Source organism: Falco rusticolus, chromosome 9 (genome assembly GCF_015220075.1).
Source record: "Falco rusticolus isolate bFalRus1 chromosome 9, bFalRus1.pri, whole genome shotgun sequence".
NCBI classification, from domain to species: Eukaryota; Metazoa; Chordata; class Aves; order Falconiformes; family Falconidae; genus Falco; species Falco rusticolus.
Window position 1 is genome coordinate 25,533,948 of NC_051195.1, and position 17,235 is coordinate 25,551,182.

General features: G+C 35.9%; 1 protein-coding gene across 2 annotated transcripts in view; it reads left to right on the forward strand.

Moving 5' to 3' along the window:
* KIF20B (kinesin family member 20B) overlaps positions 1–16,444 on the forward strand; it is a 43,668-nt gene extending 27,224 nt beyond the window's left edge. For both annotated transcript variants that reach the window (XM_037400774.1, XM_037400773.1), the window contains exons 21-33: positions 392–530; positions 1,607–1,729; positions 2,202–2,262; positions 2,898–3,023; positions 3,288–3,424; positions 4,401–4,556; positions 5,577–5,753; positions 6,333–6,497; positions 10,051–10,254; positions 12,258–12,335; positions 13,110–13,248; positions 14,793–14,935; positions 16,240–16,444. In XM_037400774.1, the coding sequence (XP_037256671.1) occupies positions 392–530; positions 1,607–1,729; positions 2,202–2,262; positions 2,898–3,023; positions 3,288–3,424; positions 4,401–4,556; positions 5,577–5,753; positions 6,333–6,497; positions 10,051–10,254; positions 12,258–12,335; positions 13,110–13,248; positions 14,793–14,935; positions 16,240–16,314 (1,723 nt within the window). In that variant the 3' untranslated portion in view covers positions 16,315–16,444. The remainder of the gene's footprint in view (positions 1–391; positions 531–1,606; positions 1,730–2,201; positions 2,263–2,897; positions 3,024–3,287; positions 3,425–4,400; positions 4,557–5,576; positions 5,754–6,332; positions 6,498–10,050; positions 10,255–12,257; positions 12,336–13,109; positions 13,249–14,792; positions 14,936–16,239) is intronic.
* The last annotated feature ends 791 nt before the right edge of the window (positions 16,445–17,235 follow it).

A 17,235-nucleotide genomic window follows, 5' to 3' on the forward strand; every position in this document is an offset into this window, starting at 1 on the left:
TTTTCCATTTTCTTTTGATTATTATTTACTTTGATACATACAAGGTCTGGAATGAAGGTATCAAATTTAAACTTACTTGATATTAATCTTGTTCCTTTTGTTACTTTATAAGGATATGTAATGATAAAAATGGTTGCTCTACTGTGCTTAAAACAATTAAAAAAACCTGCAGTGTTGAGAAGTAAATTTAAGTGGTTTGTAACTTCAGGATCATATAATAAGAAGCTGATATCCAAAAGTAAAATTATGAAGTTTGTCATTGGTCTGACAGATCTGAGATGCTATTAATGAATAAAAACAGCAGTCAGAGAGCCTGAATTAATGTGTAAAAGCTACTTCTTTGAGATGTGTAACACTAATGTTATTTATGTCTCTTAATTTCTAACACAAGGTTACATAAAGAACTTTCTGAGAGCTCTGCCCTTGTACAAAGTTTGAAAAAAGATTTGCAGATGAAAGAGGAAGAATATACAGATATGAAAGAGAAATTTTATGATGCCAAGAAACAAATTCAGCAAGTAGAAACAGAGGTTGGTAACCATAGTCCAAATATTTCTTCTGCAAATTTATGCTTGGAGTTGTGTTACTAAAGCCTGTTTTTCACAAATCTCAAGCTACCAATATTAAAAGTGATTCATAATAAAGCTATTTGGAGTGATACATTTAGAGTTACAGTGAATCTTAAGTTACGTTGCCATTGAAGCTGTAAGCTAAAGATAAGATCAGATGTCAAAACATGGATTGGTAGAAATATTGGGTGGGGTGGGGTGTAAAACTTATTAATACACTTGAAAAAGGTTTGAAAACTATGGCTAATCTGGTTATGGAGAAGGACTTTATAATATTTATAATAACAGTAGCCTTACATTGTTATTTGTGCTGACTACAAGGCCTCAGATTTCAGACTTGTAGAAAGTACTGATCTCTAGGAGGAAAAGATGGGTTAATCAGAAAAGTACTAACTTTTAGAGGCTTTAAAATCTTAGCTATGTTTTCTATTAAGGTTGAGAAGAAGAAATGAAAAAATGGGATAATTTTTACTAGTTAGTTGTTAGCATTTAGTTATCAAGCAGTAGGATTTCTTAGAACCTCATGGGATCTCAACAAGACTTTAAAACCCAAAAAACTACCGCAAGAGTTTGGGCTTGAAAGTTACACCTTAAAGTATTAGTGTCTTACCTAGGAGCCTAGCATTTGAGGACCTTTTCCTAGTCAACATTCAGTGTATAATCCTATCTTTGAGAAGCAGCAAGGAGCAGATGGGATCACATGTCAGAAAACATTCTTTTGTGTGTTTCTTTTTTTGTTTGTTTGTTTGATTTCGGTTTTGTTTTTAAAAAGGACAACTGACACTGCAGCTTAATTAGGCTATTTCCTGGTGGGTTTTTTGGTTTGGTGGTGGTTTGGTTTTTATCCCCCTGCTAAATGTAATAATTATATGGTGAAAATCCTTACCTAGGAAGGATATACAGTATAGTGCACCTCCAGTCCCTGAAATTCAGCTAAGGTGCTTGCCAAAATTTGACTCAAAAGTATTTTGTTAGCTTACGGAGATTGTAAAAGGCTAAATGTTGGCTTTGCTTGCTGTCTTTGTGAATTGTTACAGGTATGTACAATGCGATCTGAGGAGAAATCCCTGAGGAACAAAGTTAATGAACTTCAGAGAATTAAAAACCAATTTAGTGAAGAATTAGAGATCAAACAGCGCACAATCCTACAACTTAAAAAGGTATTCTAGGTTTTTAAATTTTACTTGCTCTTAATTTTTTTCATTAATCCATTCATGAGGCAAGTTTTCCAAGCAACAGGAGAAAGCTTACAGAAATTGGGTAAAAACAAGAGTAGCCAGCTGAAACTAGTTTTAATGGATGAACGAAAGATGTTTAAAAACTTTTCACTGCATGACATCGTCAAATCATTTTAAATAATCTGCCCAGTAAATACATACTTAATACCTGCTGATATTCTGATTAGCGACACTTAGATATACTAGTAGTAATGTCTTCCTCTTAAACATTTTTCTTAATCAGCTTGAATGCTCCTTTATACTATATGAAAAACTTACTTATTCTGGACTGTTTGTCTTAAATACTTCATTTGTTACTTAGTAAAGCTCAAAATGAAAAGCTGCTCATTTCTAGCATGTATGTTTGTTTCTTTAAACATGCTTTCTTTAATTTGCTTTTCAATGTGATATTTAGGAGCAATTGAATAATGAGAAGTTGGAAGAAATATCCAAGCAGTATGAGAAAGCATGCAAAGGTCAGGAAAAAAAAAACATTACTGTTCTGTTTTTTTGGTGTGAAATGGCGACATAATGAGTTGTTATACTGTTAACTAATTTGGAGAGCTTTATAGATTTGTATTTTAAAATACTGAGAAACTCCAACTTGGACATCAAATGTTACAGTCTGGAACTAATTTTTGTGAGTTGTTAGTAGCAAGTATATTTGAAAGCAATGAAACAGTCTCAGAAAAACAAACATAAGCCTCAGAGGAGGTGTGGATTTGCTGTATTAGTGTAAACTTATTAAATGTTGGTATTTATTTGCCACTTCTGTTGGTCATTCTAACAAAACCAAACACTGAAACATGAACTAGCACCATAACAGTTTCTGCAGGTTTGATAATCATTGTTTAACTGCAAAATGTTTCGTTTTTATACAATACAAGTCATAATCTGACTGACGTTAACACAGAAATGCTCACCTAAATCAGGCTGAAGAAAATCAGTCAACAATTTTGGATATGGATAGTTGAGTAGAGATATTCTATTTCATTTTAATAGAGCTTTTGATTTCAGGGAATGGGGAAATGATTTGTACTGAAGGCACTTTGAGAGAGAATGGTGGGAACTTGGAGGGTGCTCAACTGTAAATTTATTTTCAAATCCTCAGATCTGCGTGCAAAGGAAAAAATAATTGAAGATATGCGGATTACATTAGAAGAACAAGAACTGACTCGGACTGAACAAGATCAAGTGCTTGAGACCAAATTAGAAGAGACCAACAGATTAGTTTTGGGTAATTTCTCCATGAAAAGGGAGCAGGGAGGCAAAATTGTTTTGGATGTATTGCGATGTCTGCTTTACGTTTCTGTTTTTATTGGTTGACTGGTATTTAGGCATTAGTTTCATGTAGTACATCACAAACTTCTAACATTAAAGGCTTCTGTCCCTTTGTGGTCATAGCTGATAAATCCATGTAACTTTAGTAGGAGGATGTGAATGTGGTCAAATATGCATTTGTAACTCTATTCTATGTAACTTCATTTTGTGTACTGACCAGAACTGGAAGCATGGAAGCAGAAATATGGAGAGCTGAATAACCAGAGCAGTAGTGACTGGCAGCAAAAGATGAGCAAAAATGAGGATAAAAACATAACTGAAAATGAGGAATTAATAAAGCTGCAAAAAGAACTGAAGGTAAAATATGGTGACATAATTCATTCTTAGTTTCAAAGCCATAACTTTCATTTAGGAGTCTAAATTTTCTTGTGGTGCTAACTTTAAAGAGCTGCAGCATGATATGGCAAGTTGTTAACAGCAGGAAAGGAAACCCCGTCTAAAAGCTGCAGTGCACCAGTGCAGCGAAGTGTGGCGGCAGTATCTTTGTACTGGATGGCATCACTGAGGCCCTTTTCCTACATCTGGGTACCGCGGACAGTGCTTCTGTAGGTGGGCTCCTCTTAGAATTGTCTTAACCAGCCCAATTCCTGATAGCCATTTTGAGCCTCTTTCCTGTCAGTTGCGTGGGCAACTAAAGCAGATTCTTTCAAGGTCTTGTGCTTGCTGTATGACTTGTAAGCCTTTCCTGCTAGGTTGAGAACTTGCCTCTTAATTCTCCTTGGATTAGAAAGTAGACTTTTTTTCCAAGCAGTTTTTAAGATGCCTTCTGTTTTATGTGGGAGAGTGTCTGACAAGAGGTTTGATTGTGATAGAAAAGGAGGCAAAGTTGCTGTGAAGTGATGTCCTTAGGTACACACTGTCTATACCCATCGTTCAAACTATACTGCATTCTTTCCCCTTCATTCTTGAAGCAGATATAAGTTTTCTACCTGTAAGGCGACATAAAGATTGGCAATTTTTAAGTTAAAAGGCTGTCTTTACTGTTACTCTTAGAGTGACTTTTATAGTGTTTGTAACTTACCCAGAGCATTTTTAGAAGAAAATTTGTTCCATGAAAACGTGCCAGGCTGAATAAGAAGTGCTGAAAGTTGTTAATTTTTTCCAATAGAGAAGAACAAATGAGAATGTAACACTTGCACTTGGGAGTATGCTGGAGTAAATCTATGCTATTTCTGTTATTTTTCTGAGATGAATCCATTTGATGGTAAGATTTTAAGATTTTGTCTGAGTCTTTGCTTAATCTCTGTTTTTATTTCTGGTTTCCTTAAAATAGGAAAATGAAGCAAAGTATCAGAATGATAGAAAGAAGTGGCTGGAGGAAAAAATGGGGCTCATAAGTCAACTAAAAGAAGTTGAGAGGCATCGCAACAGAGAAATGAGAAAATTTGCAGAGGATAGAGAACGTTACGTAAAACAACAAGCAGAAATTGTAAGTGCCTGGAGGCCTTTGCTGAGTCCTCTAGTGTAAGTCTTTTAGTACAGAGCAAGTCTCATGTCAAGTGTTAACAGCATGGGTGCCTGAGGGAAGCTGGCCTTTGTCAAAGTCCCCTCACTTTATCATGTGGCAAAGCTCAAATGAGATCTTCTCAATATGAAAAGGGAAGAATAGAAGGGTCAAAAAATGAAAAAGCTTAGTACATAATGGAAGTTAATGTGCCTGTTCCTTTCAATTCTATCACCACCACCACTGCTCTATGAAGCCTTTAGACTTCACAGTGTGTGTAAAACACCAGTAAGTAACCTACACTTAAATGAATTGCTACTTAATGAAGCTAAGAAAACATATTTTGAACAACAAGATTTGTTGCTTAAGCTATAAGGCTTTAGAAGGAAAAGGACAAAACAAGAAGTTGACAAAAAAAAATAGCTTCTTTCCAGATACAGAGTAAAAATACTTGGTCGAAATTGGTAGTGGTTTTGCTCCCATATTGCTTTCAGAGTAGAGTGACTGATAGTTAATAACGAGGTAGATAACTTGCCTGTTCACTGGATTGCATCAAGGTTGTAATTTCTTAAGTATATGAAAGTAGTATATGAATCTGTAAAATCTAAACCTATATTTGAGTCTAGAACTTGTTTGTCATGACTTTCTGGACCTACAATCAGTACAGGAGGGTGTTAGGAGCTTGGGACTGCTTTTACTTTGTCTGTGACTATCTGAGACTTGTTAGTAATAAAATCACAGAGCAAGCAAACAGGAATGATTATTCTTACCAAAAATTATTTTCATAAAGACTATAACTATAGATACAGATTTTCTAATTCAAGCATGGTTTGCTTTTGCATATTTGTAGTGAAACTAGCTCTATGTGAGGTTTAAGATCTACACAGGCTCTCAAGTTTACTAAGGCCATAAAATAGTACTAACTATGCAAAACCAAACTCTTACAGTAGTTCAGATAGTGTGTAGAAGTGATGTTCAATTCTAACCCATCTTTTCTTCATTTAGGAAAGACTTGCTGCACAGCTGGTAGAAAAGGACAGCAATCTTCAAAAGTGGCGTGAAGACAGAGATAAATTAGTAGAAGCTTTAGAAGTACAACTCAAAACTTTGGCTTCTGACAACACACAAAAAGATAAAGAAATAGCAGAACTGAAGCAGGCTACACTAAAGGATTCAGGAAAGGTCATCTGTATCTCTTTCTTGTTCCTGTGTAATTTTTTTTTTAATCCATTAATTCTGCAAAACACTATACTTCTTTTTGCATTTTTGCTCTATTTTTTATTTCTTAAACACTGTTATATTGAAACCATTTGCAGCTAATTTAAAAACAAAAAAGGTTTATTTATGTATGTTTGAAGCTGAACTTTGTAACTAACTGAAGCTTCAAAATACTTAGTGGTCCGAATAAACACTCCAGTCTATTTGATACTTGTATTGCAAAGTTGGACTGGAAATCTGAAACAACTATCACATTTGCTGCCTTTTCCACAGCACCGAGGTGGGAGGTGAACTTCTTATAACTTTACATATGTAGAGTAAAATAAAACTGCATTACATCTTCCCAGGCTGTTATATGACTTGTCTTCACTTTAAATAGTGGCCACTCATACATGAAACTATTGGCTTTCTGTTGGGATAGCTGATTGCTTTAGCCTGCAATTCTATAACTGATGCTACCAAGTAATTGTAATGATGCTTGTGTATATATTAATTTATTTTGCTAATCTTGTAATCTGTGGCAATTTTTGCGATGTTTATTAGGATAAGGAAACTGATGTAGAAGAGCTAAGAAAACAGCTGGCTGAGAAAGATGACATTATAAAGGAGCTGAAAAAGCACGTTAACCATAAAAGCGTTCAGTCTTTGGCAGAAGTACCTTTACCTGAAGAAGAACAAGATAAAATAGATCAGTCTGTAAACAAAGAGGTATGTTTGTTCATATTTATAGGCAGTATGTATTAATGATACGTTGTTATAACCTCCTCATTTTGTTATTTTCTCAGTATATATTTCAGCAATACTGGGAACCTCCCAATTAGTTTTCATAGTTCTTAGTACTTGAACTGTATCTCCAGTTGTGAGTTCTTGTTCATTCTTTCTCTCCCTCTTTTGCTCTTGCTCTCAGAAAAAAGGTACATTAGTTAATACAGTGTATAGAGAGGTGGTATTCTAGAACTTCTATACCTGAAAGAAAAACTAGTTAACTAATCCAGGTTCTAGAGATTTGAAGACATAAAGTTAGTAGTGTTACGTCAGTGTTAACAGGATTTCTGCTCAAACAACTTTCGTATCATCACCTATAGTATGGTAGTAGGGATGCCTCTAACTACAGCTGCCAGCCCATACTGGACATCACAAGAACAGTATCTTGCATCCCACTTCAAAATAAAACAATATTCGAAGCTTACGCAAAGAAAAGATCAACTTTGCATATTTTCCAAACTAAAATTAAAAGGCTTGCAACTGTACTGAGGCTCCTGATTCTGACTGAACCTTTGTGTGCTATATGAACAGTATTTAATGAGGTAGGCCTCCTGCTAAACTGAATTAATGCTGTGTGGCTCTGTTGCTAAATAATGACACGCAGGGCTGAACATGGGTTTCCTAGTAGTCCCTCCCCAGCTGCTAGATGACTTGGTTCTCCTCTTCCTGCAGAACTGGACTGAATGCCAAAATGCATCTTTTAATCTCTTTCCTGTCTACTGCCAAATAAGACTTTCCGGCTTGTTTCTTTCTACTTCATCAGTTTAGCTAGTGCTGTATCGATAAAGCTTGTGATATATGAGGGAGGGCAGAATAGCTCTCAGAAAGGTTACTGCTTTTTATACAGCTTTGTTCATAGCAGCTAAGAGAGCACGATAAAATTAGTTTTTTGCTATGAAATCAGTTATAGAGAAGAATTGTTGTTAATAGTTGGTGGAGTATTTACCTCAAGCCGATAGTAACAATACTTGATGATATTAATAAGGAGAGGCTGCTAACAGGATTATCATGTAAGAAACTGTTATGTTGGTATTGAAGTGAATGGGGTAAAGTTTTGGGGGAAAGTTCTCAGGAATCACATAGTGGAAATAAAGAAAAACTGAAGTGATCAAGGTGATATGTATTGCCTGCCTTGTGAGGAGAGGCCAAGAAGGTGGCATCGATTGGGAGAGGTTAAGCCACTAGAGGGTTATGGAGCTGAGGCTTAGAAAATCATGGTTGTGGCAGGTAAACAGAAGGCAGTACTGTCTTTCTAAAATCTTGCAAGAACTTGGAAGCACTTGATGAAGCTATTAAGAGATAACTTTAAAACAGTTAAAATAACATATTCCTATATGAAGCAGCTAGTGATCTGGAGGTGATGGAGATGGGTACTTTCAGCAGGGGTTAGAAAAATTTGTAGTAAAAATCGGTAAATATATTTGTAAATGGATACTCTGAGGATTAAGTAGAGGTTTTGCCCTCTGACACGTCCAATGCAACAGCTGAGAGTGCTGGGAGTGTATGGAGGGAGCAGTTGACAGGGTGGCTGGGATCACATGTGTTATCCCCAGATAGCATCTCCCTTTGCCACTCTTGGAGGCAGGATATTGAACCAGGTGGACTGTTGGTGAGACCCAGCAGAGCACATCTTATGATCATGTCATGAATAGGTGTTACTGACTTAAACCTGTTTTGCCTTCTAGCCCAGGAGTTCATTAGGTTTCTGCACTTGAGCTTTTTATACTGTAACTTTTGAAAACTCAAAATATTGTGAGGTTTATGGTCTAGCATAATCTTTACTCGTTCTAAATATTTACAGTTTATGGAAAAACAAAGCAAGACTAATCCTATAGCTGGAGAAAGTATTCCAGTAAGATATGAGGGAATTAAAGAGAATTATTCATTATCTTGATGTCCTAGCAGTGCCTTCTCATTAAGTAAAGTTGATAGAAAACTTTAAATTTGAAAATTCTATGCAATTGTATGAATTTTGCTAAATCAAGAATATGGAAGAAAATGTTGCCTGAAGAATTCTAAAGTTTTATTCTGCAAATGCCTTGATGATCAAATCACCTGATTTAGTGCCTTTGGTAGAAATAAAAGCTGTATAACATAACCATGTGAATAATTGTATCTGACTTCAACTGTGTGCTCTTGAAAACTTACCTCTTATGGATGCTTATGAAGTGGCTGATCCTTCCCTGAGGGGGAAGAAAAAACCAAACCAAACCCACCTTTTAAATGGAGGAGTAACAGCAGGGCAAATTGGATTTGCTTTCTCCCAAATGTAGGATTGCTATAGGATTCCTTTGTGTAGCTTTGTTAGCTAATGACACTAACCATTCCTATGTAACTTTGATTGCAAACTCTCATGAAGTAGCAGTTATAAAGAAAAAATATTTCTATTGACCAGCTCCATTCCTGGGAATACAGTGGTGCTGATATTCCCACTCAGAGTCCCAGCAGAGCCGGTTGAAGAAGGTGACTACTTTTTGGCTTTCCATAAGCTTTGATTATTTTCGTTTTTGAGAAGAGGGAGGTACCCTTCAGGGTGAACCAGTGTAAGAAGCAACAGCACCTAGTTTGCTTGGGACCCTACTAGCAGCAGCAGCAGCAGCAGCCATCTGCCATTTATCACTACCAGTCCCAGCAGCCTATCTGCCATGTTTCATTCAAACAGCTACTGAATTGATTTTTGTGCACTAGCCAGCAGCTGAACTGCTGCCATGGAGATGCAGGAGCGGAGGAGACCACAGCTCTGTCTTGATGGTTTTGGGAAGGAGGACAGGTTTGGCTGGAAGGTGAAATGCTGCTGGTGAAGAACAGTTGTGCAAACTGAGCTTGCCATCCCACCCTCACTGTGCAGTTCTTGCAGTTTGGCTGTAAGGAGGTGCAACGCAAAGTCTTCATTCAGCGTGTGGGCAAATGTGCTGCCTGAATGCCTGCTGCTCTTCCAAAGAACAGATAGTGATGAAGTGTCTCATAGGTTGCATTTGGCTTGTAGCTTGTCTGTTGGACCCTGTTACTTACACAGTTAACTTCTTTAGTGTAGAAGGGGAAGAGAGTGCTCCCTAAAGATAAGCTAGAGAAAGATTATGCTTTTCTCTCAAAAGCTGCTGTTACTGCCTAGTTCCTAAGGAGCAGCAGAGTTAAGATGAAGAAAATCATGTCAATTCTACTACTGTTAGCTGTGAAAACTGTGACTAACTGACTGCCCTTGAGGAAGATGACTTGGAAACAAAGTATCAGGCTAAGTTCAGCAAGGAAAACTTTAAGTACTGTGATCATAGATAGACATGTCTAACTTTCTAAAATGTGACAAAAAAGTATTAGAAAATAAGAGTTAAACTCTACTGTAGTTGAAATAGATTTCTTGACTTTGGAGTGTTCTGAAAACTAGCAGCTGGAAAATGGAATGCTTGCATTGCGATACCCTGGGGATGGGTAAGTATTATAGTACTTAGCTGATAGCTATTTTAAAACTTGTTTTCTTAAAATTTCCATATGCTCGTAGGACCATTCAGAAGTTGTCCTTGACTCTTCTGAAGTGTCCACAGAAGATGGAAAAACCAGTCGGTTCCCGAAACCAGAGATGGAAATCCAGTTCACACCTCTGCAACCCAACAAGATGGAGGTGAAGCACCAGGGCAGCACCTTACCAGTTACAGTTAAAATGCTGAGGCCAAGAAAGAAAAGGAAGAGCGAAGAGATGGATAAGGTATGACCTAGACTAACTGACAAAATATGTTGTGCAGTTCTTCAATGTATTACCCTGCTCATTTGTTAAAAACCTGTCCTTATCTTCCGATTCTGAGTTGACATCCTAAGGATGTGTCTAGGGTATATTTAAACCTCCCCACTCTGCACGCCCCCCCAGCGGTGGATCTCTGGCCTGTGTTGAAGTCAGTCATAGACCTTAATTTATCCAGACTCTGGCCTTTTGCCCCTGATTACACCAGAACCTCCCTGTTTTCTGTAGACCTTAATTCCTCTTTAATTTAATTCCTCTTTGATTTAATTGTGTTAGGTAATATGCTCCAGCTGCCTTAATGTGCTGTGGTGTTTATATGCGAGACTAGGGCTCCACAGCAGTTCAAGGTGCTAAAAATCTTCATTGCTTCTACCTGAACTGCATATCCCTTTCTTCTGGCTTTTATCAGCGTTAGCACCAACACAGCTGTCTCTAAGACACAAAGACTATGAAACCCTAAGACCACATTTTGGTGATACTTAAATCTTGTAATCCTACTTGTGGGGCTTATGACTCTCTAGACTTCTAAACACTTTTGAAGCTGACAGATGAGTATGAGGGAGGTGACCTGTGGATGATTTGGCTAGGTGGTAAGTGATTTCTTTCAGTGAGTGAACTTGTCTCAGCTGGAGAGTTAAGTATCTGATTCTTTTCTAACATTTCTCACTCAAGTGTTCCCAAGTAATATGTTTTTTTAATCTCTTAGTAAAAGAGTTAAGAGAAATAGTGTTCAACAGTACTTCAGTAAACTCATTTTGTTAAACCTGGATTGCAAAAGTAACTATTAAAAACTGTGCAAGCTTATTAATCTGGAAATCAACACTTCACTCTGGAATAAGGTCCAAAATTGATTGAAACTTGTGTTGAACTGATTTCCTTTTGAGTAGTATTCCCTCAGGCTGCTGGAAAAGTAGGCGTAAAAATAACCACCCTTCTGAACCGCACTGAAAGTACCAAACCTTATCTACAGATAAATATATTTCATCTAATGTAGTTATCCATGTTTTTAGAGAAGACGGTTTTACTAATTCATTTAAATCCTTTCATAGTGTAGTCATCTGTGTTCATACCCTTATGGAATGATATTTAGCTAAGTAACTTTAAATAACATGGAACTAAATTTAAAACTATCTTATTGCAGTTTTATTCACCTGAACGTTATTCTTAAATATTATTTTCATGTTAATGTGCCAAACAGAAATAGATTGTAAAACGAATCAGTAACTTTAACTGTCACAAGGCTACTGAAGACACAAGTTATTTTTTTAATTTCCTAAAACAGAAAATCCCATTTTCAGTGGTAAAAGTAAAGATTGAGGGGAAACCTGTGGTGCAAAAAATAACCATATACTGCTCATCTCAAATTTATTAAAAAAAAAACCAAAACAAAAACACTAAAAAAACCTCCAAAGCCAAAACAATGCTTGCCTTTTTTTTTTAGAAACAAACAAAACCAAATCTTCTGCAGAGACTCCCTTCTAAATAAACAAGGAACAAAAACCTCTTTTTTCTGACACTTATCGGTCGGTATGGCTATCAGTTATCTGAAATCTCTTGGCACCCCTTCACAAGACAGAAGAAGTCTTTTATTGACAGCTTAAAATGGTACTGTGCTCCAACCGCTTTTTGTAGTTGTCAACATAAATCAGAATTTACATTTAGAATTAAGTTAATTTTGATTTCTGTGTTTGCTTGTCAAATCTCTTAAAGCCAAAAGTATAGAAAATTATGGAGAGAAGAATAGTATGTGTCAGAATGGTTTGACTTACAGGTATTTCTAGTTCCTTTCTACAAGTTTGTTTTGCATTTAATTCACATTTCAATAGTTACCTCTTCAGTATTAGCCAATGCCTTCCCACTGTTAGTTGTTGCATTTAAACAACTGTAATTGTTTTTCCTTCTGTAATATAAATACTTATTGTCCTTTCTGCAAGAATCCTAGTTTAAATCTGTCATGTTTATTTTCTTAGGATTTTGTGAAAAATGAGAACAAGAAAAATGAAAAATCTGCTATGACTAATTCACCTTCTACAAGCAATAAGAAAATGGTGCGGTTTTGTTATGTTTTTGAAGTTAATTTGACCTTTTCTGTAAAGGTGGACTTGTGAAAGGAGCAAACACTTTTATGTAGCAGTATCTTATTTTAATCAAGTATATAGATAAGGATTCTTAAACACTGATGTTGTCTTCCTACTAAACTCTATTAGTCAACCGAAGAGAGTAAGTCTATTTGCCAAGAATGTGTAGTAGCTGCAGTGTGCAATGATTCAAAGGGAACGATGTTGCATATTGAAAAGCTGTGAAGACTAGTTTGAACATACTGTTAGTATAGTTGATGTTAAAGGCAATGCCTTTGAAGTAAAACTGAGGTTCGTGTTGTCTATAGGCATGACTTATGAAAAGATGATTTTTAGGCCTTAATAGTAAGCTGGGTAGGTAGTAGATTTATTTCCCCATCAGTTTCCTCCTGTTTGATTAGACGAGCTTTTCTTGATGTAAACAAAATACTCTACAACTTTGAATCTACTTTTTTCTTTTTTAAAGAAACTATTTGTTTCCTGTATTACTGACACCTTTAAATATATTCTATGAAACTTTGTCAATTTTTTTTCTTCTGGCTATAAAATGGTGTAGTCTACTTGCTGTGGTAGTATCATTAGTATAATGGACTGAGGGGTCAGAAGCAAAGCTCAAAATGTCAGCTTGAAAATAACACTGAAGTCAACTAAAATGGAATTAAACCTGAAGTTTGATTTTCAGCTGTCAATTGAAATTGACAATTCAGTTTTCAACTTAAATTATGATATTGTATTTCTGTGCAGATGTCTACTACACAGTCGTTTAGAAAAGACTTAAAGCAAGAATCCACTTCAAGTAAAAATTCAGCCAAAAAGAAAGATGGAACACTACAAAAAATTGGAGATTTTTTCCAAAGTTCTCCTACTATTATTCACTCTAAAGGTTTGTACAGAATAAATAAGGCTTATTCCATGTTCTCTGGGCACTGTAGAATGGCCTTTTTCTAATGTAATCTATTAATGTATATGTTATTAAAGGACATGTCTGCTTTGTTAAGTTGTTATTTCATTTGAAATAATGGAGGCTGAACTGAGGCCTGCTATATTGAATCTTGCAGAGTAGTAAAAGGCTGTCTTTATTGCAAGGACCACACATTCTAAAGTTTAGGTTCAGTGTGAAAGGTAAACCAAATGGAGTGAAAGGACACAGTGTGGAATATGTGCATATAAATTTATTATAAAAGCAATGATAACTTTAAGCTCAAAATGTCTGAGTTATTTTTGTTCTTGCTTACAGCCCAACAGTTAAAGACAATTTCAGAAACTTGCCCTACTGCTCTAAGAAAAATCAAGAGCTGAATCCAAACTCCAAATCTTACCTTGTTCTATAAGTAATCCCTCTTCCCCTCCCCTGCCCCACTTTGTTTCTGTGGAAACTGTATTAGTGCTTTTTGATGTATATATGTGGGAGGTGAAGATTAGTTATACAGAATCTGAAAGCTGGTGTCTCATGAAAATATTTGGAAGACTTCAATAAACTGACTATGAAGCAATTAATGGATTTCATTAAGTTTAAGCATAGTCTTGGGAAGATTAACTGCTAGGAGGTTGCACTGAAGAATATATTTTTATTATTTCCTACAGTAAGACATGATCTCTGAGTTAATGTGGTTTAAAAAAAAAATTAAATTAGCAGAGGGCACAAGGAATCACCAGTGATAAATTCTAAAAAATGCTGTTATTTGGTTAGTTAAAACAAGGTCAGTCGCTTTTCACTGTGGACAGTTAAAATTAAGATCTTTGTACCAACTTTAAAACTTGATGTGCTACAGAGCACATCTTGCTTATCTGCTGTAAGATAGTCTAGAAGATGATAGTGACGTTTTTAAATTTCCCAGGTTTGTCAGATTGGTTCTATGAGGACAACATATCAATATCAATAGAAGCCAAATTCAGACCACTCAGTTTCACCCTGAAAATAGTTAATTTGAGCAAATGAGTTCTAGTTTGTAACCTTTTGTTACCATGTCCTCTATTTTTTCCTCTTTCACATAACTTAGTATTGTTTGGGATTTCTTCCTTCCTTCTAGCTCATAATATGCATACATTCATTTCTTTATAGAGCTAGTACTAGCTTGATAATACTATACAAATACCTAGAGAAACTGGCTCTACTCTTGTGCTTCTGTCAGCACAAAGCAGTTAAGCCTGTTGTTCAAATACTGTTGAAGTGTTTAACTTCCAGTGAAGTCTGAATCCTAATTGATTTTTAATGTGCTGTTGAAATGTGTCCTTTAAGCTTTTGCATCTGAAGCTGTAGAAAACTGTGGTAGTCAAATACAACTTCTGATTTTTTTTATATTTAAACTTCAGGCTGCATCTTTATTAAAAAAGTACAAAAATGGAACAGCTTTCTTTAATTTTTCATTAATTTTGAGGCTCACAAAACCAGTAACACATTGATTTACAGTAAAATTTTTCTTCTAGCAAAGCAGCTGATAGCTACAATAAGCTCTCCCAAGTCTGCAGAACCAGAAAGTGTCAAAGAAAAGGAGCTCAAGCCAAAACGAGTTAAGAGAAAGCTGTATTCAACTGACATTTCCTGCCCTCTTGATATCTCTGGTTCTCCGGTAAGTGATTACAGGTTACTGTTCTGTCCACTGTAATCTATTTCTGTAATCTTGGCTTAAAATAAACTATGTAGGCGACAGAACAAACCTGAAGGTCTAATCATGTTGCAGAAGAGGTTTGAAAGTACTGACTTGTTTCTTGATTCTACTTAACCATGCCTTTTGGTCTTGTCTTCCTGCTGTTTTACTTCATTTTTTCTGTTTTCTCACCTATCTTCTCTGTGTTTGGCTACTGACTTACTGTATAGGTGGTACAGCAATCACAGAGATATCTCTAAATTTGGATTCATAAATATCTTAATCGTGGTATGTGGAGGCTTACTTTTACTACAGCAGTTTCTTAATTTGTTTTTCCAATAGCTGGTGTTCATTTAAGTGTAGCATAAAGAAAGAATATAAATAGAGACTGTTAAGGGATCCACAGTTTTTGAATAGCGTGATCGAAACACTGAAGTTAAAGGTCTGTATGTACAATTAACTTCACAGGGCAAGTGAGCACCTAAGGTAATTTCCAATTCCATTTATGACCAGCTAACATTCCAGCTACTTTAAGATGTGGATGCATCCATGCTTTTCCAAGCACCGTTTAGGTAGCCTTCTAGGTGTGCTTAAATTATGTTGCCCTGTCTAAGCCAGCCTGTAAAGAGTCGTATAGGCCATGGCTCGATGTTTTGTTTCTGAAATCCAACTTTAAAGTTTTGACCGTAACTATAGTGCTGAGCATACTCTTGCTCTCTTGAAAATGTATTCTTCTTTCTGTTCAATCCTTTCTTCCCTTTGCTATGGAGAGCGTTTGCCCATACTGAGATATTTGATTTTTCTGTAAATTGTATTAACGGGAGCAGCAGAAACCAAAAAGCTGCTCATAGGAGGTTGAGGAAAATGACAGAAATACAGAGCAAACGCAGCTAAAATGGAAATGAAAGGAAAAGTGAAAGGCTGAATCCTGGCAATGTCAGAGAAAGCTAAAGGAGTTAAAACTAAAAATGTTTTCTGAACACCTATTGTTTCACGAAATGAGTGTTAGAGATCAGAAGTGAGACCTGCTCTCACATCACGTATTTCTTGGGATTTTGGTGTTAGTTTCAGCAAAACCGGAATTTTATATGTTCCCAGTATTTGTCGCTTATTATGATGCACTAAAATCATCTGACCATCCTGGAGACCTCAGACTAAAAGGCAATAGGCAAATTTCATTCTGGAAACAGCTTCTGGGAAGAAACATGTTGGTTTTGTGGATCTAGAATTGCATGTCATTTGTCTCTAAAGAAATATTGAGTAACTCAATATATTGGCTTTTTTAGATCTTTGTAGAAGAAAAAAAGGAAAGTGATCATCTAATCATCAAGCGACGGCTAAGATCAAGAACAGCTAAATAATCTTGAAAAAAACCTGTTTATATTTCCTAGTTAGGGCACATTGCCATCCAAAGTCTGTATGTAGTTGTATAAATTGTTCTGATGGTTTCCAGTTCTGACTTCATTAAACCTGAAATGCTGTTCAAGAAAACTTGTGTCTGAATTTATATTTTTTTTCTTAAATGTCTTTGGAAGTGTTCACAATTTACCCATTGTGCAGTAAGAACTAATTCTGTGTGGAATGGTTTAAGTTGCTTTTTTCAGGTGGCCAGTATACCTACCATAACTTTCAGTAGGAAGGAAAAAAAAAATAATACACATCAAAACCTATATAGCCTTAAATTCTTTAAAAGGATCCAAAAAGAGGTTCTGCGAAGGGACAAAATTAAGGTGTTGGCACTCTGTGGAGGAATATGTTTTTCATCACTTGTGTGATTTTACCTGTTTTCTATTTACTCTTCTAAAGTAATTTATAAGCATCATGTTCTTTCAGGATTATAATATCCATAAATAATTATAATCTGCTATTAGAAGTGACCCACTCTCAGGTAGACATTTCATATTTTATTCAAGCTATCTAGTTCTGCTCAACTAAACAGCTACTTTTATATAGTAGGGTTTCAGCTTATCAGTGACTGAGTAAATGTTTAAAACACTTTTGGTTTCATCAGTGTAGCATTTACTGAAGTCACAGGCCATGACTGTGTTTCATAGGATTTTGCATTGTTTGAAGAACAGTACTGGTCATCTTTCAGAACGAGCTGAAATGAACTTTTACAATGACCTGCTCTTGCCATGGATGAAGCAATACAATCCCAGTAATTGATCATTTACCCTACCTTCTTGCTCTTATAGCTTTCTTATTTTCTTCAATAACTGCCAACCATACAACATTGTTTTTAGTCTAGACTATTGGATTATTTCGATTATTACCATGTTTTG